At 48.1% G+C, this 22,815-nt stretch overlaps 1 protein-coding gene across 3 annotated transcripts in view; it reads right to left on the bottom strand.

Annotated features, from left to right (window-relative positions):
* The window catches only part of LOC119401689 (PH and SEC7 domain-containing protein), a 279,260-nt gene that overhangs the window by 57,348 nt on the left and 199,097 nt on the right, over window positions 1-22,815 (bottom strand). For all 3 annotated transcript variants that reach the window (XM_037668613.2, XM_037668620.2, XM_037668630.2), the window contains one exon: window positions 19,754-20,912. In XM_037668613.2, coding sequence (XP_037524541.1) covers window positions 19,754-20,912 — 1,159 coding nt within the window. The remainder of the gene's footprint in view (window positions 1-19,753; window positions 20,913-22,815) is intronic.

The raw sequence follows: 22,815 nt of genomic DNA, 5'->3' as shown, positions 1-22,815 counted from the left end.
ACGCAAGCGACAGGAGCGTGCCATCACGCTATTATTAACGAACTACTATAAAGAAAAAAATCTTCAATGCACCGAAGACCAGGGCGTCGGAACGAAACGAAAACCAAAAACGAAAAACGAAAAAAACGATATTTTTGACCGGAACGAAAACGTAACCGAAACGTTATCGATTATTTCGTTCCGGAGTGAAACCGAAATTTTTTCAATCGTTTTTCGGTTCACGAGAAAACTTGGCAATCCGGAACAACTGAGGAGCAATTATGCATATCTCCAGGTACAGTATTCGCGCGTACTCAGGCAGGAATTCCAAAGCAATGTTCAAATTGTGCGAAAAACGAGAACAATGGCAACCAGAGATGTTTATATTAACGCAAGTGGACTTTTGCGCACCTCTCACGCCGGCCAGCGTGGAGAGGGCATTGTCGGCGCTGAAGTTTGTTACAGCGAAAGCTGTTATGAGATCGTAGCAGGCGATTTTGGAGCCATAGTTGTCCGCCGCCGCCGGTGTCCGAAACCGCTTTCGCGCAAAATAAGAAAAATTTAAATGAGAAACAAATTTCTAGGATCGGATTAACCCGCGCCCTCTGCCCGGCAGTCGAGTATTCCACCACAGTGCCACGCTGGTGCTTTTAACTCGTTCGCAAAAATAATCTGTACAGGCGTCATATGTCGAGCAAGGAATCATGTTAACATATGTAATATATAGCGTGGAAGAAGAGTAAAATAGCAACCTGGCATCAGACAATCCGAATTGCGCAACGTGTCGGTCGTTGTATGCTTCGAACCCGTTACAAAAGTGTCAGCCATAATTCTTGATCCTCATCAGTCACAACACATAGTGCGCATAATGCCTTACAGATGTGTAGCGGGTACCACGATTTTCCGAAGAATGACCAAAAATGGCATTGTGGGTGCTTCGCTACGTAAGAAAAATTACGATGATTTATGGCGTAGTGGGTACCTTCCATATGTACTTGTAGTAGTTGCCCAAAGAGTCTACAATGGCAGGGGCGTAGCCAGGGGGGCCACACTGGACCCGTGCCCCCTCCCCACTCCCCCGTTCGTCCCTCGTAGTTGTAGTCGTAGTGCGTAACCAGTCGTAACGCTAGTACCAGATCTTGACCTCCAAGGTGGTGCCGGTGGGAGATTTTTCCTGTGCGTTGTTGAACAATAAAAAATTCGCAGCGTGCGCGTTAACTAAAAGCCGAATTCTTCTGTCTCTCATTCCCCATTAGCATTGGCATGTTCCAGTAGGAAACGTTAGTAGAAGTAGAAGTGTAAGTGTTAGCTAAAAGCCGACTTCTTCTGTCTCTCATTCCCATTAGCAGCCATTGTTTACCTCCAAGGTAGTGCCTGGTGAGATTTCTCCTGTGCGTGATTAAACAATAAAAATTTTGTTCAAAACGCCGTTGATTGATGAAATAAACCAACGAAAGACGCCAGATGTTTTCTAAAAGCAAAACGAAAGAACGCCAGATGTTTCTAAAGCAAAACGAAAAGACGCCAGCTGCTTAACGAAAGACGCCAGATGTTTTCTAAAGCAATGGTTTTCTAAACAATGAAAATTCACAGCGTACATGTAAAATTAAAGTGAGCTGCAAGTCGTCATAACTCATCGAACCTTTAGTATAAACGCGCCCGATCTCACGTCGGTGATGATGTACTGGGCAGAATTCACGGAAGATTCACGGTTTACCGATGAACCTCCGCAGCTTCGCCTACTCATCATCATTCACTCCGTTGTTATGATCGGCCTGCCTGGCTTGGCGCCGCTTTGACGCATGAGACGTTGCGGCTAAGACTACCCTGATTTCTTCCGGGTCAGCGGTTCCAGAGATGCCCCAAGAGCGGCGACAACACGAAGGTCGTTCGTCTAATATTCTCAGGTTGTCTGCGCCCTCGTAAAACCCTTTGGGCACGCCTGACCAACTGACAGTTTAGGAAGAGTTGTTGGCCGTCGAGGCGGCTTGCTTTGTCGTCAAGGTGCCCCGGACAAAGGACCCAGCGTCTGGGAACCGTCTGCGGATGCATTTCCCACGTTCTCCGTGGCGCCTTGTTGCCGCTGTTTCCACAACACGTGGCCTGCCTCGCGCATACCCATCATTGCAACAGACTACGAAATTGACTTCCACGTAAGGCTCAACGTCTTCGTGCTGTGCCGTGTGTGCGCGGTGGGCAGTGTTTTTCCCTCGCCATGGGACGAACTGGATGTGCCTCTTTCTCCTTTCGTGGGTTGGGAAGGAGGCGGCGTTTCACCTTCCCCTTTTGGGGGCGGAGGTGAAGATGGAAATTTTCATTGGACTGTCTTGGCCTCCATTGTTTTTTCCTACAGGGAACCCTGGGAAGGCCAGGACATAAAATGCGAGCGCCGATGCGCTCCCGTCGAGCTCTCACAAGTTTTCTCAAGCTGTCACAAGCTACGAGAAGCTCCCCTCGAGAGCTTCCATGATGCTAACCCCATCATGTAGCAACACGCTACCTGTAAATATGTAATAAACGTTACTGTTAACAGCTCCGGGTTCCTCTCCTCGACATCTCCCCGGGACTCTGGCTGGCTCCGGTCATCTGGGCAGACCCCCGATCACATCACCGTGGATATGCTGTGATTTTTTTATCAGAACAGCAGTCTCGCACATCAGAGAGTGCGAGACTGTTGTTCAGAGAGTCAGAGTCGCACATCAGAGAGGGCGAGACACACTCAGTGACGTGCTGCTTCTGAGATCGTGCTCACTCCCTCAACGCAAAGCACTGAGCCCGCTAAAAAATCGTAATTGACTTTGAGAAAATAAATACTCTGACTCTGACGAGTATATTGGTTTGTGCTAGTTGGTAGACATTCATGGTACACTTCCGCACCTCTGAAGAACGTGGGAAGAACGTGTTTTACCTCTGTTCCACTTTCTTAAGAGGGGGGCAAGTAACTAAGTCCAATGTTTTTTATGATTACTTTAACTTCGAATTCTTGCATACAAAAAAAAAAAAAACGTTACGAACCGTTACGCAACGTTTTTTTTTTCGTTTCGGAACAGAAACGGAACGGAAGTTCTTGCGGTGGAACGAAACTAAAACCGAAACGAAAAACATTTCGTTCCGACACCCTGCCGAAGACTATCCAATATATCTCGAAGAAACTCCACCCTAACGAATGACAGACGCTTTCACATAATTAAAAAAAGTATAACTAGGAACGACTTCCTAGACATTCAATATGTAAGAAGTTGCGCGCACCCTTGCGCACCCTGGCTCGTATGTCAACAGTGACCAGCTTCAGTTACACGGAAACGTGATACTATATTAAAGTACACGGCGGAGAATGAAATGGCGCAGTACCCTCTTAAGACATAAGGGTAGTCTAAACGGCGGGAGAGACGTTTTTATGACATGAAACACTTTTAAGCCTATCAACATATAAGGTCGCTCGCTAGAAGATGACATTTCGCGTATATACCTCTCTTGTATTGAAGTCATCACTCAATGATGCATGGGTCGAGTGTATACAGATGGCGCAGTTGTCGCGTCATGCATGATGCAATCGGTAATAATAGTGCATAATTGTTGGGGGGCTTACGTCCCAAAACCACGGTATTATTATGAGGGACGCCGTAGTGGAGGGCTCCGGAAAATTTTGACCATCTGGTGTTCTTTAACGTGCACCTAAATCTCAGTATGCGGGCTTTAAGCATTTCGCCTCCATTGAAATGCGGCCCACGGCCGGGATTCAATCCCGCGACCTTCGGGTCAGCAGTCGAGCACCATAACCACTACACCACCGTGGCGGGTTGATGCAATCGGAGCTATATTTAGCCTCTCGTTTAGCCTTCTCAGAGCCATACAGCTTGGTAGTACTTTTGTCGATGCCATCGAGAGTGGTCGCGTTTGATAGAGATCACTCAGCCATAGTAGGTATCAAACACGAAGCACTGCTCATCGGGAGTTATAAGGCTTAGTTAGGAAGTGGGCAATTTGTTATTTTGACGGCTGCTAGGTAATGGCACCTCTGTGTTCCACACGTATGGCGTGCCAAATGACGTGAAAAGACTCGGGGAAATAAGAAAGAGGCATGCCGTATCGCTACCACAACAGCCGGTCCACAGCGCGAACAGGGAACGAGCACAGATTCACGGTTTTACGACCACCACGAGCTGTAAACACACACAGCACAAGTCAAGCGCTATTTTATTTTGGAACAGCCAGCGTGCGCAAGCGCACTGCCCACCACAACCCCAAGGAAGATATATCGACAGAATGCAGATTAGAACGTCAAATCTAACAAGTCATTTGCTTTGTTGCGCAACAACACAGAGGTATGACTGACACAACCACTTCCTTTCTTTCTGATATGGTACGCTTTCATAAGTTCTCTGGCCAGCGAATTCCCACTCTTGCCCAAAGCGCTTTCACTGCTTGTCCTGTGCTGTGTGTGCGCTCCTCTATGTCCAGTACCTAATTTGCGCTCGGCAGTTTACCGTTATGAGCCAACTAGCCAAGCAACAATTCTCTAAGGAAACTGGCTGTGATGTTGAGCATGTAAGCTTTGTAATGCGTGTATTTGTATTGTGTATTTAATTACATCGTTTCTGTTCTCCAGTGCCTATTTATCCTAAGCCGCACACTCAAGACGTTTCACCTGTTCCATGTAGCAGCTGCCTCCACGATACAGCCTATGTTTTTGTTTTTTTTTTTCTTTCAGAGCACAGCTCTACTGATCTCAATAAAATTTTCAACATAAGTTCTCTTGACACTCTAACAATCTGTGGCAAACTATACGATTTCAAGTCACTTAATGAGTTGTCCTGAAAATCAATTTTATTTTTAAAGGTTTTAGCGAGTTCCCGTATCATGACTTCGAATGCGGGCCAACCTGTGTTTGTGGCCTCGTATCCTACACCTGTATCTCCTCCAGCAGGCGGTCAGAAACAAACGGTGATGTCCCCGCGATCAAATAGTCGCTGAAATCGCCTCTGCCATGTTTCCAAAAGCTGTCACGTTGCATCGTCGAATTACGTGGCCAGTTTCTCTTCACTCGCGCCAGCACCATGTGTACTGTGTCTACATTACGGCGGCGTAGTGTGTGACGTCGTAACTACCCGCCTCGGTTTGGACACAGTAGTTTTTTTTTTTTGTTATATAAAATTACTGACGAGCTTCTAAGCGAACTGAACCACCCGACCTGTTACAGGACTGTCAATACCGTTAGGAAATGGCGATATCGCACTATGGTAAAAAAAAAAAAAAAGAATTTATACGGTCCTTTGTGCATAAGATGACTGGAAGGCGCAAGTCGCCATTTTCTTATTTTGCTTCTCGGTCGACTGTACTGGTCCTTCATCCCCATTTTTCTTTTCAAGGGTCAACTTTTCAAGGTTACTAGGCCAACGTCGAGCAAAGTAAGAGCTGCACGACAAGCAAAGCATTAGAAAAAAGAAAACAAAAGGCGAGGCACGAAAATGGCGAAACGTGACGACAATGCAACGCTGCTTCCTTTTTACGCGTTTATAATTGGACAAAGTGGGTGCTTAAAACGCGAGGCACGAATAAAATGCCCCCTCCGTGGCATCTCGTGCGGTACATGCCAGATCATGAATGGCAGTATACCTCAAGAGAAAAGCATATAACAGCTGCATCTTACTTACCTACGGGCAGAAACCTGGAGGCTTATGAAAAGGGTTCAACTTATAGATTATAGACGAGGCAGCGAGCCAAGGAAAGGAAAATGATAGGTGTAACGTCAAGGAACATGAAGAGGGCAGCTGTAGGTCAGGAAACAAACACGTGTTAAGGACATCTTAGTCGAAATCAAGAGGAAGAAATGAGAATGGGCAGGGCATGCAACGAGAAGCCGAGATAGCCGTCGGTCATTAATAGTAACACATTGGTTTCCCAAGAGAAGGCAAGCGCGGCAGGGGGAGGGGGTCAACGGGATGAACCGACGATGCCGATGAAATACACACACTGCAAAAGCCTCCCGATGAGACTAGACTCTGGTGAAATTGCCGGCCGTATTTACGTAAGCTTGCTTGTAACCGAGGCTTGACAGCATTATTGTGCCTAATAAAATACACAATATTTCGGGATATAACCACAGAGAAAAGAAAACGACCAAACTATGCCCAGCAGAATATATTAGAAACAACACAAGGATTGTTTCCACGAAAATCCGCAATAAGGCGCGTTTTACCAACGCACTGCTTTCGAAGATAAAAACGTCCCGTCTGAAATGAGCGTCACGGATTACCTTACAAATATATAGGGCAAGTTTTTTTTATAACGCAGATTAATTATTGGGTTTAGTCAACTAATTAAATTATACGGCGTGCCTCGTAGTCACAACGATGATTATAAGGCACGCCGAAATGGGGATGAGTTGTGTCCACCTCAGGCGTGCACCAAGTACACGAGCGTTTCTACGTTTCGCCCACATCGAAATGCGGCCGCCATGGCCAGGAATTGAACCCACGACATTGTGCTTAGCAGGTCGAGGCCATAGCTGCTAAGCCACCACGGTAGGTAGAAAACAAGCACGTAGAGAGTGTTGTTGTGGAAGCCAGAATTGGTGTACCCATCGCGCATCTTTTATCTTGAGCTTCAAATTAGGCGGGAGTGTTATAGGGGCCCAGCAACACTTTTTGAACACAGTCTGAAAACGCTGCCGATCTGTATTCAATGGCCTTGCGAAGCCAAGTATTATTGCACTGCACAGTGCGGGGAACTTATAATTCGGTGTCAGGCACTGCCTATTTGTTTCGAGGTCTACACACACACACACACACACACACACACACACACACACACACACACACACACACACACACACACACACACACACACACACACACACACACACACACACACACACACACACACACACACACACACACAAACGCACGCGCGCAGGCTATTTTTTTAGCGTCCGATCGGTCGCGAAATAACCAACCGGAGTTATAACTGCTTTATTTGGAACAATCCGGTACAAACAGCCAGCTGATTGTCTACATAGTCACCGTTTCGACTGAGGCACTTGCCATATCGTATACAGGAAAGTTGGGTATCTCAACTTTGCACTTCCGGTCTGGGTTGTCGGTCGTCACCTTAATATTTCGTTTTCTCCTACATTCACGTGAGCGGGCGCCCGGCGTACTACAAGCGTGCTCTTTCAGTCGGTCACTTGTACCAGTCGGTCACTTGTACAGTGTACCGAGCCCGCTGCGACGGTACTTACGTATGCATATCGTCCGGCACGCTAGCTCTTTTCTAAACAACTCGCGAGCTGGACGCCTAGGCAGACATCCTTTGGTGTTTAGCTCATTAAAAGCGCTTCAAAATGCGCGATCTAATCTAGGCTATTATCGGTCTGTCAAGCTGACGCAAGACACAGCCGGTGCGCACACCAAGTACTCAAGTAGCTCAGCCAGACTTTGACGGTTGTGCGTCGGTTATTCTACTGCGTCATGTAATATAGGCTCAAGCAGCACACTATATCAGTCTAGGTACCGTGGCCGACACGGGGTGCAGCCACGTGCCGGCACCGCGACCGTATGAACTGGGAAGTGGCGGCCAGCACTTTTGAAAAAAAAAGGGGGAATCATTCAAGGCCATGACGAGCGCTGACGTAAACCCTTGCCCCCTTGGCCCGTTGCTATCACCCCCTTCCCAACCTGTGCAACTTCCAGCAACCTCCACACTGCGAGATATCTTGCATCCACCCGGCTGCAACGAACACCGCCGCTGCCCTCATACACTACATCAATGCTACGAGGCTGGTTAATTGCTTTTAACACCGCTCACCACGGAGACTGAGGTGCCCGTGCTGCTGCCCTGTCGCAAACTCTAACCTCTCCTTTATCGGAATCCCCTTTCCTACCCCCTTCCCCTGTGTGTGTTTCGGCTGAGGCGTCCTCTCTGAGAGACAGTTACTGTGCACACCAAATCCACGTTATCCTTTCGACAGGAATCGCTCTTCCAGCAAACTCATCGGGCCGAAAGAAGAGATAAAGCGCCCGGAGCCTGCGATAACTACTTGCAACTCCGCATATGCTCGACGGATATGGGGGAAAAAATGCGGCAGGAGATTCGTGAGGCAATAAAATCCAATAGTGAGGTCATTCGGTGATTACTTGGAGAGGTGTCAGGGCTCTTTTAAAAAGGACGCACGAACCACACGGAAAAAAAGCACTTGGAACAAAAGGTAAACGGAGCTGCAATGAATTCTGACCACCCGAGAGGACACATACGAGGTTTGCAAAGAGCCCAACCCACGACCTTGCACTCAGGTATGTAGCGGGCAGACATCGATTTTTTAAATTCGACTACTGTCTATAGAACTGTTGAAAACTGTCTGAAAGAAACGCACGAGAATTCATTATTGACAGTCGAAGGCATGCTAAAGGTTGCGAACAGCTGCGGACTATTCGGCTATTTTCATTTGACATAAATGGCTTAAACGCTTTCAAAGCACGTGAAGGAAAAAAAAAGAAAAAGAAAAGAAAGTTGGGAATCAAATCACGGTGCTAACTGAATCTCAGTGCGTTTCGCTGTTTCTTCAGGAGTAGCGTAAGAAAAAAAAAAGAAACAAGGTTAGAAGAGGCAAACTAAAGAGCTCGGTGAAGGCGTGACGAGAATAAATTACTAAGATTTCTTCGGGCCGCAAAGCGGCACGGGGGCGAGGTAAGTGCAGAGCGATGGAGGAAAATGTTGGGAAGCTCGGTTTTTCAGACAGCTGCCCTGCGCAAGTTAATCGGTTTGCCGTTTCGGTTTTAATGCTTTGTTTTGCCTTCTATTCATAAGGAATGATTCCAAGGGAAGAAACAGTGCTTTGCACACCAGCGCAGTGTCGTCGTTTTCGAGGTGCCGTGCACGAGAGGCTAGCGCTTCGCACAGATTCCTTCTTGGTGTAGTGCGACCGTGTGAGGCCGTGTGCCCACCATGCTAGCGCTTCGCACAGATTCCTTCTTGGTGTAGTGCGACCGTGTGAGGCCGTGTGCCCACCATGCTAGCGCTTCGCACAGATTCCTTCTTGGTGTAGTGCGACCGTGTGAGGCCGTGTGCCCACCATGCTAGCGCTTCGCACAGATTCCTTCTTGGTGTAGTGCGACCGTGTGAGGCCGTGTGCCCACCATGCTAGCGCTTCGCACAGATTCCTTCTTGGTGTAGTGCGACCGTGTGAGGCCGTGTGCCCACCATGCTAGCGCTTCGCACAGATTCCTTCTTGGTGTAGTGCGACCGTGTGAGGCCGTGTGCCCACCATGCTAGCGCTTCGCACAGATTCCTTCTTGGTGTAGTGCGACCGTGTGAGGCCGTATGCCCACCATGCCGCACCATTATATAAAAAACAACTGTGGTGTTTTTGATAAGTACACTTCATTTTTGTATAGGTTAAAAAAACTCCGGCCGCAGGCGTCATTAAGAACATAAATGATACAAACTGCTCCTGCGAATTTCGCTTCTTTTCATGTTGCTTTTAAAGGTGTGAAAGATGAGGAAGAAAGTCAATTCTGCAGTCACTTATAATTATTTCAGTAAACTTTACTTCGGCCGACGACACGGTTGTTGCACTGCAGAGCAAAAAAAAAAAGAGCCCTTTGAATCAAGATCACAGTGATATATATATATATATATATATATATATATATATATATATATATATATATATATATATATATATATATATATATATATATATATATAACGATAAATGCTAGAGAGAGCGTGTCCAACAAAAGGTACAAGTGCCAAAGAGTTCCGGTACGGCACAGTTGCAGAAGTGGGCAGTACTGGGCTCCCAGCGCCATGCTACATTAGAGCTTATCGCCAAGACGCAGTTACACAGCAGGCACTGTCGGAGTAGCGCGGCGACATCGTCTCGCACGTCAGCCGATAAGCGACGTGCAATTCAAACGGGCCCTATCTATAAAGCAATTACGTACTCACAACTCTGCGGCGCACTCCTTTACGCGGCTGTAGGCCCGTTCGCCATATAGGTGACTTCTTTTTTTTCGCGCGTGTTGATGCTCCCCGATGGGTCATACTTTCACTCAGGTTGCGCACAGTATAAGCGAATATATTGAGGGGAATAAAAGCTCGCATAAAAGGAGGGTTAAAACGTTGTGGTGCAAGCGGTTACTCCCGCATAAATAGGTTTGGGAGCAATCCTTTTTGTCGCGAGAACGCAGGCGACGTCTCGACAATATCATTGCCCAAGGGCCACTCCGCGCGCGTAAATTGCGAGTTATTTGGATGGCCCGTCCTCCCATTTTCTTACCCCTTTATGACCCAAAAGACTACATAAAGTACACAACGCTTTAATTATACCCCTCTCCCGCTTCCCGCCGTTTTTTTTTTTTTACATTTTCCCAAAATCCCCTTTTCTCGTGCTACGCGCCGCTCTATATATTTACTTCGCAAAATGCTAAATACGTACGTACTCCCACACCAGAGAAATATAGAACTGAGACCACAAAGCAAACTAATATCGCACAGACGCAAATCTTCCATTTACTTTTCTCGTATTAACTCTCGCGTTACAAACGAATCATTTGATGGAGAGTTATCTGCGCAGGCGCGTTGAGCAATCGCGTGCGGCTTTGCCAACACGAAATCCGCGACAGCAAATTCTTACTTTTTTATCATTAAACCATCTTCTTGAATTGTCGTATGGCATGAGAAGCAAAGATTTTCCTATTATTAAGCAATGTTTTGAGGCCAGTGACATTATATATATATATATATATATATATATATATATATATATATATATATATATATATATATATATATATATATATATATATATATACTCCGCCCTATAGTATATATATATATATACTCCGCCCTGCCTCATTTCACGGAAATGGATAGAGGAGCGATTTATAGTAGAAGGCGAGTCGGACGATATTTCGTCTTTTTAAAATCGGCAAGATATCTGAAATTTGCATCGCATGTTCCGCTCGGCGCGTGGCCTAACGTTCTACGTACATGCTTTTTCCATTCTGTTCCACGCTGCGCCTTCGAATAGAGCACTTTTAATGCCAAGCTTTAAAATTGGGGTATCTAAAAAAATCTTTTTTTTTTATTCAACTAAAGAACAGCGTTCACGGGGCCAAGATTGTGAACGAAAATGATCGCCAGTGCAGTAGGACATAAAAACTATCACAAAACTATACGGAAGACAAAATATGAACTGCAACATTAAATAGTTTTGAAATAAAAGTTCGTCATGAAGCTGTAACGGACTTATATGAGGCGCTCCCGGACGCATAGTGCATTACCTAACGTTGATTGAATGTTGGTTATCCGCTCTTATTACCATAATACATAATACAAATAATACACGCATACTACAATGCCTCTCCCACACTCTATTGAATGCTGTACAGACTACGACAGCTCCCCTAAGTAAATTTCGCCGGAATTTCTAAAGAACTTGCTTTCAGGAGTTCATTGTCCTTCAATACGTTGCCTCGAGATGTCGCTACAGCGTTCTTGTTGTACTGCGTTCCTTGGGCGTGGCCCGCGTTTTCTAAAATTACGAACGAAAGAAGGGGAATCGATCGAGGGGCAAGTTTCCGTTAGATACAACCGTATGAAGCCGACAGATAATCAAGCCAAGGAAAGCGTAGACGGCTGTTATTCGCAGCTTTTAATCGAAGTGTGTGATTTACGGGGAAGGGAGAAATGAAAGCGGACAAAAAAAAAACAACAAAAAAAAACAGCCCGCCGACGTCGTGGGTTCGTCTCCCGCACCCGGCGATTTGTCGTTTCGTCCACATTCATTCACCTGTTGTCTCATAATTTTCTAGGCTTAAATTATACACCACAAACGACGTACCCAGATTTCCTCGGCTTCATCATGTGCTGGCTTCACATGACTGTATCTAACAAAAACGGACCACTTTATCGATTCCCCTTCTTTCGTCCATTTCATAGCGAAAGTGTCGACTCCGGTATAGGTCTGATGCCTTTAAGTAGCATGCCAGGTTTATTGGCCCGCTGCCAGTTCGTAAAGTTCGTAAAGTTCGCCTTCTACGTGACGTCATTGGGGAAAAATAATGTGCTGCATTCGCCGTCATGGCTACTAGTCGAGCCGGCTAGCATTCCCAAGATCAGACAACCACGAAATTGGACGGGGGTACGACCGCTGCCGTATTGTCAGTGAATTAATTGCGCACACAATGCCACTGTTGTTGGTTCGGCTCCCACCAGCGGCAAGTTGTTTTTTCATCCAATTTCATTTCGCTTTATCTTATAAACAGTACACTTCAATTAAAAACAAAATATAACGCTCCATGTGCTTGCCATGGCTTCATTACGCGCTGGCTTCATACGACAATTTCTTACGTTTCACAGCGACACCACGGGAAGCAGCTCCATGTAGGGCGGTTTGGTCCACTTACGGCTTCGATGTGTGGTGGTACGATTGACAATAACATCAACAGCTGCACTTTCGTGGCTGTGAGAAAACTAAATATTCTCGGTCAGCCTTGGAAGAAGCCGGCCTTTTCTTAACTCTGTCGTTTTGGGTGCCTTAGGATTAACAGCGAACAAAGTTTTAATGAAGGCCTTGGTCAGTCAAATGATTACTGCTGTTTTGGACACCTGGCAAGCGCCCGCCTACTCCAGCCTCATTTCGGTCATTTTAGCGTATTCGCAACGGGCGCTCCCTTTTCGTCGTACTATCAGGTGTAATCATTACAAGAAGGCGCTTCACGGTACTTCACAGTAGTTACGGGTTCGCAGCAGTGCCTGTCTTGAATAGTATACTGAGGCAGAATACGTAATGTGGCCAGCGCGTCGTTGAGGCGCCTGTAGTATATTCGGCACAGCAGCTTGAAAACGGCAAAACCCAAAGAGCGTACCCTAGAGTGACACTATACAGTGAGCACAAATACGCACCCTCAAAACGCGAGGCGAAAATCTCTCATCGTAAGGTTGCACGGCAAACACTGACGTCGAAAGAAAAAGACCACGCACTGAAACATTGGCAGGTAGACGTCGTGTCCTTACCCCAGGGTTCGACCCTAAAGACCACACTTTGATGAGGGAGTTTCACGAATAAAATTATATATATATGTAGTAGAATCCACGCGAAAGTAGCATATGATTCGCTTCATGCCACTTTTCCTGTGGGTCATTTATTACCATCATTCTTACTTTAAGTTCACGATTTCCATTACCTTAGCATGCTGTCCCCGCCCGTATCGTTAGCGAGCCAAAAGCAACAGTAGCGCGAAGAAAAAAAAAAACATCGCTCGAGTGCATCACACACAAAAAAAGTTTCCGCGCGTAAAGCAAAATCGGCGCGTAAATGGAGACTGAGATCGGTCAGCGATGAACAGTGCGGGTGTACAGAAAGAAATCACGTGGCTATATGCCAAAGCAGTAGGAGTTCAGATTGCTAGTCAAGCCCCTGCGGACAGTCTGGCTTTTTTCTTCATTTTTTTTTTTTTCTGAGCGAACTTCTGCATACGAAGTTGAAACTCTAGAATAAAAGCGACCTACCAGGGAAGAAATTGCATTCTGTAGACTTAAACAATAAAAAAAAGCACGAGCACTCTAAACCATGAGCCAAAGTATGAAGCATGGGTTATTAAAAAAGGGAAAAAATAACGCATCCAATGATGCGGCAGCGCAAAATCGGGCAACCCGACAAAATATTCTGAGACTTCCTCAGCCCTATAGTCGTTCGAAAATTACCCCGCCGCGTCGTCGAAAGTGAGGGTTTCGCACGCATTATATTGTGCGTAAAGCTCTGGAGGTCTATTTTGGTGTTACTTTCCGATACCGCAGATTTGTAAAAGACTGAAAAACCTGACTGAAGATATATCTTCAGTCATTTTTATATTTTCAAACACTTTTATAGAAGTGTTTCATACAGTGAATAGCGCTGCGTGCAAACTAATTCCAAAGTACATGTTTGGCAGCGTATTTATTGCTGCCACTCAAATGAATCGATTCATAAGACCCCGGCAAGGAAAGAGGTAAACAGCATATGTGATAGGCAGCTTACAGGTAACTGTCTTTTCAGGTAAATGTAGCCAGGCTGCTGCGTCTTTAGTGTAACTCGATGGCTTTATTATTATTTTTTTTGCCATTTCTTTGCGCATGCATGCACATTAGAGCTGTGCACGGGCCGTATTTCCGAGCCCGAGCCCGGCCCGGGCCCGCTGACTTTTTCGAAGGCCCGCCCGAGCCCGACGGCAAAGGGCTGCGAGCCCGCCCGGCCCGGCCCGACGTACGAAAACACAATCCCGGGCCCGGCCCGGCCCGGCTTTTTGAACGACATTTGAACGAGGAGGTAATGCATTTCTATATCGAGCGATTTTTTCACAGAATGGAGGCAATTTTTTTATTGTCCTTTTTACCGGGCTTGGCTGGCAGAGGAAAAAAGGAACGCGAGACAGCCGGCAAGTCACATCCACTCTTCTTGCGTACTGCCAGAGTTCGCGTAGAGTAGTTACGAGTAAAGGCCAAACACCATATGCGCCAAAATGCACGCGACAGCGACGAGCGACGAAACGGGCCGTTCGCGCGATGTATCGCGTGGTCGAAATCGCGCGATCGCTCGGTCTTTTTTACATTTGGAAACCATCGCTCATAACCCGGAAGTCACAAAACACCCGAACCGAATGTACATCAGCGACGTACTAAGCACATCAGCTGTACACCAACAAGTAACGTAATAATTATGCACGTGCATATAAAAAATACTGCGAGACAACGGTAAACGTTTTACGTACCAACATGCAACAAATATTTTATTTGCATTGCATACCTGCGAGAGCGGCACTTTTGCTATACAAGTAGACGGCCTCATGCCACCTACAATGGAGTTCGCTCGCCAAAGCCGTCACGTGTATGGTGTATACCCATGCAAGCGTCAGCTTGCACGGAGGCGATCTACATCGGGTCGCTCGTCGCTGTCGCGTGCATTTTCACTGATATCGGATTTGGCCTTAAATCAAACGCGAACAGTCGGGTGGCGCCGTCACTAGCTCAGGTGGTGTTAATTCTCTGTTCGTAGGAGTGCAACAGAGGCAGTGCTTCACCTGCTCCCCTTTTATTTAAAGTGGCGAATGGAAAGGAAAAGCGGTAATGGGCGGTCACGGAAAAGGCGCTGTATGCGTGCTGGAAAACAATTCCCGCTCATTCTCTATATTTCGGGCTTGAGTCGGGCTTTGCGCCGGGCCCGAGCCCGGCCCGATAAAACTCCAAGTAGCCCGAGCCCGGCCCGGGCCCGAGGTGAATATACGTCGGCCCGCCCGAGCCCGGCCCGCGGGCCGGGTCGGGCTCGGGCTTTCGGGCTACCCGGAGCCCGTGCACACCTCTAATGCACATAACTGAATGATCCAACGACACGCACTTTACAGAGACGCTCCTTACCTAAGCAAGTGTGACACGTAATTTTATTTTTAGTCGAGAATCCTTTTATAGCTCAAGCGGTGAACTATATAGGGTGCCCCAGCTAACATTAGCCAGAGTTTAAAAATATGCCGACGCACTCTACGGCGACGCGACCCAATGCATGTTGCTGACTATTTATTGCACGGAGTAAGTCACACTATCTTTTAGTGTTCTGATTAATTGCTTGATTACGCAAGATTAATTAACAAACATCGAAAGCAACGAATCTGTGCGAAAATTTTCAATTGGAAAGTTGTAGAACGGTCCGCAAAGCGTCCGGTTGGTTAGTTTATAGCTTTTTATTTATGAAGCATTAGTGTTTTTCGGCTTACTACGGATGCCCGCGAAATATAAAAATACCACGTGACATCCGTTCAGTTGGTTCTTTCAGGTACCACGCGAAAGAACCAGCTGCACGTACTACCAACAAAAAAAAAGCAATCTGGCCCCCTTTCCTTTTACCTATGGCTTCGCAAGTGATAACCATAATTCACGAGCTACGCGACAGGGTTGAAATGGGTCCTGAACAGGAAGTAATGCTGAAATGGACATCAATTTTCATTAACTAATAATGCTCAAAATGTACCTTGATTTACGACAACTCTCCTCTGATAATAAACTACACAATAAACACCACAATGTTGATAAGTGTTAACTGGAACAACAATGCATTTCGCCGCCACATATCTTTCAAACTGTGTTTCTCGAAGCTGCAGTGATCAGCTTCAATTGAGCAAATGGGACGTGTGCTCTAACGTGATCGTATATAAAGTTCATTAGTACAATTATATTGACTAACAAAGTTAACTCTGCAACTTGTCTTGCAAATGAAGTCCGCCTTTCGAAGTGATCCAGCTGACGTGACCAGGAAAGAACTTTAATAAGACTGCTTCAATTTAGATAAGTAATCCGATACCACACAACTAGCACGATCGACGTCGCTGAAGCACTGCCTTAAGGGGAAAGAATAGACGCGTTTGTATACACTTTTTGTAGACGTTGTTGCCACTTAGGAGTAAAACAACCGTTAGGCCGACCGCCAACGTGTACTTCAGAAGTGAACGTGCGCTGACGGCAGGGTCCAGCGGCGTGTGTTTGGGGGCATGCCACAGTTGAACATACGCGCACGATAGCGCACGGAGACTAAAGCTGCATTACATATTAGGGCGCCTAATATCCACTTTTCACGCTTTCTTCATTTTCCCCAACGAGCATTCCCATACCTGCCGCAAAAAAAACAGCAGTCATGTTCATAGGTGAGATCTCGGTGCAGGACAAACGAACGAAGTCGTACGGTCACTTTTTAAACAGATGATTCACACGTCACGCTTCTCTGTTAAGAGTCACACATATATGTTGACCGAGCTCAGGATATGTATGCTCCACGTAGTGTAGATAACGTACGAGGTGTGTTGGTCATTCTCGCTTACTGTTTGCTGCAGTGAGCATTCCGCTTTTTTGTCAAGAGTTGCTCAGGGTGCGTTCTTGGTAAAGGTTTCATGCGTGTTATACGCTTGAGAAGGCGAAGTCCCTGGTGCATATAGTCACCGACTTGCGTTAACATGTGCCGTGAAATGTGACTGGCACATCTCAAAGTGCGATACCACCTACAAGTCGTTAAGACACAGTATCGGGGCTCAGAGGATCGTTGAGCGCAGAATCTACGTATAACGTTTTGCACCGTCGGTTATGTCGACATGCAACAGGGCTCGTAGTTATGGAGATCCGCTTGGTAACACGTACCAACTGTAATTCGCATATATATGGAGGGTGTTTTGTTTTCTTGTTTTTTTTTAGACGATACAGATTTCTTGCAAAAATACTATCACAGTGAGGCATTTACAGTCTTCGCCGACGAACTCTGCGTCGAGGCGGGGATGCTTTGTGGCTGGCAAAGTTAACAAGAAAACAGTGAGTTTTTAGTCAGCCTGAGGGGAGTTGCTTATATGGAGAAGTCGTATGGTGTACAGCTCTTGCTGTCCCTGTTCGGACGCTCCCGGCCCAGTGTTTTTATTATAGGCGTCACAATATATATGGCACTACCATTTTTAGAAATCCCAAAAGTCGCACGTAATTTGAAATATTCATAATCGAATTCCAAGTTCCCGAGTGCGCCAGGAGCTCAGGAAAAACGGCCGCTATGTTACGTCAGACTGGAATGCCACGTGACTAAGTGATGAAATTTGACCGAAGGCCGGCAGTGGCAGTATCTTGTCGGGAAAAGCGGAAAGTCATCTGGCTTACACCAGCAGATCGCTTTACCTTTGCATGTGATATCTGTTGTAGATGCTGCCATCTAGGCAAAGCCAGGCGAAGCTCGGGACAACGTGTGCGCTCGGCGTGAGGGTGGCTTGGCTCCTGGACTAAAACGCGTCTGGAATCCTATATGATATTCTATGATATGATATGCTATGTCGACAGAATGCGCAGGTGCCTCAGCAGGAGCGACAAATAATGTCATCGCTCAGATAAAAGCACTTGCCCACACTTGGATTTCGGGGATTATTAGGTCGTCTATCCTATGGAAGCTGCTCGGGAGTAAGTGCAGCCACACATACACCAAGTATATCGCTGGTGCCCACACAGAAAGTAGAATGCTACTTTTGACGGCATACAGAATATTTGCATTAGTGGCCAAGAGCGGGGCGGCCGATCGATCGTGCATGCTGCGTCCAGCCGCGACCTCTGCTGCGTTGGGAGATGCCAAACACGAAGGGAGAGCTCGATTCCCAAACGGGAACAACAGAAGGCGGCGCCGCTCTCGTCGCACAAGGCCAAGGGCCACTTCCGGAAACCACACAGCCCGGCGACGGCGGTGGTGGCACAAAGGCAGCAAACACGACCTTGGCCGGTTTGTAAACACGCGTGCGGCCAAAACCCCCGGAGGGATGGACACTGGGACGGGAAGCGAGCCTGCGGGGCACTTTGATAATTTATCCTAAACGAAACTCCTGCAGAACTTGTGCTAACAAAAAAGTTGTCTGTGTTCCAGTTCCTTAGTCCATGGTTCACCCCACAAGGCCCAACCCAAACAACTTCCGTTATCGTCACGCGAGAACGAAACGGCGCCTTTATGAAGCGGCAATTTTGCTCGTTTCATGCTCGCCCTACGGTAATACGATTACACCGCATATGTGTGAGCCTTCTAGGGGCGTGGCAGCTGCGATCTTCGACGTTTCATTGCCGCTCTTCTGGGTGGCATTAACCGGAATGAATTATTTCGCAGAAATTTGTGGCATTGACTATTACAAAGCCGTGGGGCCATTACGAAATTTCCGGACGGCGATTAGACCTCGAATGTCGCATTCTGCTCGAGCGTCCTACTTTTTCGGTCGACAAGTTATAGGCTTACTTTTTCAATACCAGGAAATTTTAAGATGTCCGACAATGCGGTAAAGGCAATCCCAAGAACATCGCTGAGATGTCTCAATTTATATAAGCCGTAAAACCTGTCTTTCACTAAACTGAAATCAGACAAACGTGCTTTGACACCGTAACATTAGGACATGAAATGCGAGATTTATGCGAAATTTAACCAAGAACAAAGCAGTGCAAGCGCGAAATCCTTTCTCTAAGATATTAAGAGAAACATGCACGTACTATCGGCGTCAAATGAAACGCGAACAGCGGCAAGAATTCGCAGTGGTATAATGCGCGCCGTTCAGCCATCACCGTCGAGAGGCGCGCATATGCGCAGTGCTGCCAAACCGGATGTGCGCGCATGTCAATGTTGATGAATGGACGGCGCGCACTATACCATTGCGAAAGCTTGCCGCTGTTCGCGTTTCATTTGACGCCGATAGTACATGTACAACGAAGCCCTAGAGAAGCGTATAACTCCATGTATACAACTTACTTCGGCGTACTACAATTCTTCGGCTATTTCGCGGCCAACAGCAAAAGTCGAAAAGCGGCTATACCAATATGTACACAGGCGTCCACTGTTAAAGGGAACATCGGAGCGTGTGGCGGCAGCTCGGCGCCACCGCCGGCCGTCGGCTGCAACGAGATTCGCGCAGACGCAGTGAGCACCGTGCCTGGTGCTCTTTCGTCGCGTCAGCGGTTCGCTTCGCGACGATTCGCAGCGCGGAAGCAGACGACGAAAGAGCACGACTCAGAGCGCGCACTGCGCCTGCGCGAAACTCGTTGCAGCCGCTGGCCGGCGGTGGCGCCGAGCTGTCGCCACGCGCTCCGATGTTCCCTTTAACAGTGGACGCCTGTGTACAACAACCGGCGACACGGCGCCCAAACCGTTGTACGAAATTCAATGGCACTTTCAAAAACGCCCAGGCAACAACGGAGGCCAGACACAAACGAGTGCGTGCAGCAGCGCTCACGTGTGCACAGCGGGACTCACTTTTTGCTCAGGTGCCTGGACACATCGGATTTCTTGAAGCCCTCGAGGTTGTAGAGCCTCTTGGCGAGCCGCGACGCGGACGGCATGTCCACTGCCTTGGGGCTGTAGTGGAAGCTGCGCAGAGACTCGGCGTCGGACTCCTCATCCGTGGCGGCCGCGGCGTCGTCCTGCTGGGCCAGCTCCTCCTCGAGCGTGCCGCCGGAGTGGGCCGAGGGCGGAGAGTCCAGCTCGAGCGTCTCCGAGGCGTCGGTGCGCGACGCGGTGGAGCCGTTGGAACGCGAGTGTTGCATCCTGCGTGACCCGCCTCGGGCGGCCGCGCGCAGCGACGAGTCGAACAGGGCCGGGTGGCGGAACTGCGACTCGCTCAGGTCCGGCTCGGCGACCCAGTCTTCCTCCCGCGAGAAACCGTCCTCGTTCTCTGGCGACAGCTGGCTGGGCGAGCTGAGGTCCAGCTCGCTGGCATGAACGCGGTCCGCTTCCTCGGAGCCGAACGCGGACGCCATCTCGGACGTGCAGCACTCGAGTTCGCTGAGGTTGTCCTCGCGCCGGCCCGAGGAGGAAGACGCGCTGCCGGTGGTGGCCGTGTTGTCCTCCGACGAGCCGCTGCCGGCGTTGTACGTCCAGAGCACGCGCGGGTCGTCCTTGGTGTCGAGCAGCGTGTTGAGCGACGAGGCCATTTCGTCGTCGTCGATGTCGATGCTGACGGCGGCCACTGTGCCGCGCGCCTTGCCCAAGTGGTCGTCGCTGCGCGAGGTGCGCACGCCAAACGAGCCCTTCTTCTCGGCCACGGGGCTCTGCAGCGAGGACGCCTCTCGTTTGGTGCCTCGCTGCGGGTCGCCCCCAGGGCTCGCCGGCGTAGACTGGGTGCGCGTCGCAGGCGTTTTGGTACTGCTCGCCTTGGTGATGATCAGGTCGCCCGTCATGGTGAACAGCTCGCATTTGCGTGCCACCGCCGAGGATGACGACGTGGACGAGGTGGTGGCCACGCTCTCGTCGCCGCCGGCTTCGTCAGACGCCGCGTGCTGCCCGGCCGCGCTGGTGCCGTTCTGCCGCGGTGTCGCCGCGCCAGGATCGCCTGACGCCGGCGACGGCGACTTGAGCCGCTCACCCGACGCGGCCGCCATCATCTGGCGTCGCACGCGCTCCTGGATGGCAGGGTCTGCGCACAGAGAATAGGCAAGCTCACTCTTCGAGGCGCAAAAAGAAAACAACGCGCGCATCGGCAGGAAAGCGCGCCAGACACTAGATCAAATTGCTTTGTCGAGTGAAAGCTGGACAACCCATCGGATGCTCCCACAATGGGCTTGTAATCTGCATGTGCGCGCGCACTAGCGTAGCCATGGGGAGGGGGTGCAAACGCCTCGAATTTTCTTATTTTACATGCGCATATATACAGGCACACATACAAACACACGCACGACCATACATAATGGGTAGTTGAACCCTACCCCTACCCCCCCCCCCCCCCATTCCAAAAATTTCTGGCTGCGTCCCTGCATGTGCGGACAGGTTTGCGACGTCAATGACGACTGCAAGCACTGCACGAAATTTGACCGCAAATAAACACCCGAAGGTGAATAATACAAGGAAAACACACGACCCTTTTTCAGCCACACGTAACAGTCTAGGGCTGAGCAACACACAACAAAAGACGGGCATGCAGCGTCACCAATCATTAAAAAAAAGCGTGGCATAGCAGCCCGCAAGGTCATAACCAATATTTTCTGAGAATTACTGAAAAACAGCATTTAGATGAGACCCTTGAAGGGTATGACAGTTGTGTTGTCAGAAAGGCGGCGAACCTTTTACCAGCAAAGGAGGACAAGGTGGTGGTGGGAAATCGCTTGTAGTCGAAGCACGCCCGCGCGAACGGTCCGGAAAGGAAGCTCCGAGACCGTCTCAGCGCCCACTCCTTGATCCAGGAGAGCAGCGTGCGCGACATCCCCACGTCCAAGGGCACACCACGGCCTCAAAACAAAGCGGCTCGCTTCGCCCTCTTCTTCCTCATCCTCTGGCTCGATTAGACAACGACGAAGAGCGAAAGGCGCTGGTGATATAAAAAATGTCACCCACCCTGAGATGAGAAGGAATGTTCTTGCCTGTTCCTTCTGCAAATTTCAATCTGCACATAGGGCGGAAGGTCATGCGCAGGGATGGAATGAATACTGTGTCCGCACTTTCAGCCTCTAAATTACAATATGACGGAGCTTCTTTCAGTGTGTCCACCGCGAGCCTAGCTAGACATTCAACTTATTATCTGTGGATTCTAACCATTGCAGTCAAGTAGGACGAAGGAACATTTGCTTCCCCAGTATAATTCAGCAAAAAAGCAATGATCTTCCATATTAAGAGTTCACGTCACCACTTTTCAGATGCCAAAGACTGCCGCTTTTTCACCCCGGAATACATACCCCAAATATTATGAGGTGAATAATCGTTTACTGCAATTTCTTTTTTTCCGTATAACGACGAAACCTTCCGGCCACGTGTTGCTGCCGTCATTACAATAATTAAAAAAAAACGGAAGAGCTCAATAAAGGAGGCCCCCGTAATACAGAACGTCTGCTATATTACGCAGCACTTGCAGTGAGCGACATACCGTCTTTTTCAGTAAAATTACTGAATTACTGACCTACCAACAAAAAACAAACAAACATGGGCACTACGTACACTGCTCAAGAGTAAATAAATTTGTCAAATGCTGCAGTGCGGATATAAAAGATCGTACCGCAAACACAAACACGCTACAAAGAACACACGAGAAACATAGACACACCCGGCACTTTGCAACTCATACCAAGCATAAATACTTCCATACAGCCCCATATAGCCATGCTTTCTTCTGAGTGAAAATGACTGGCCCAGTGAACAGGCGTACTTCAGAAATAAAAAAAAAACTCATGGGGGTTTTCACGCTAGACATATATGTCTGTTCAATTACGTATAGGCAGTGAAGCTGCGCGCAACTGCGAACTGAGTAAAGAAAGGAACAGAAAAAATTTCGATCGCGGAATTTATGCGAAAATTATAAGCAATTACAATAGCACTAAGAAAAAAAGCTG

The sequence above is a fragment of the Rhipicephalus sanguineus genome, chromosome 1, assembly GCF_013339695.2.
Source record: "Rhipicephalus sanguineus isolate Rsan-2018 chromosome 1, BIME_Rsan_1.4, whole genome shotgun sequence".
Lineage (NCBI taxonomy): Eukaryota > Metazoa > Arthropoda > Arachnida > Ixodida > Ixodidae > Rhipicephalus > Rhipicephalus sanguineus.
The sequence above is the reverse complement of the archived record's forward strand: the minus strand, read 5'-3'. Positions and strand labels throughout refer to the sequence as shown.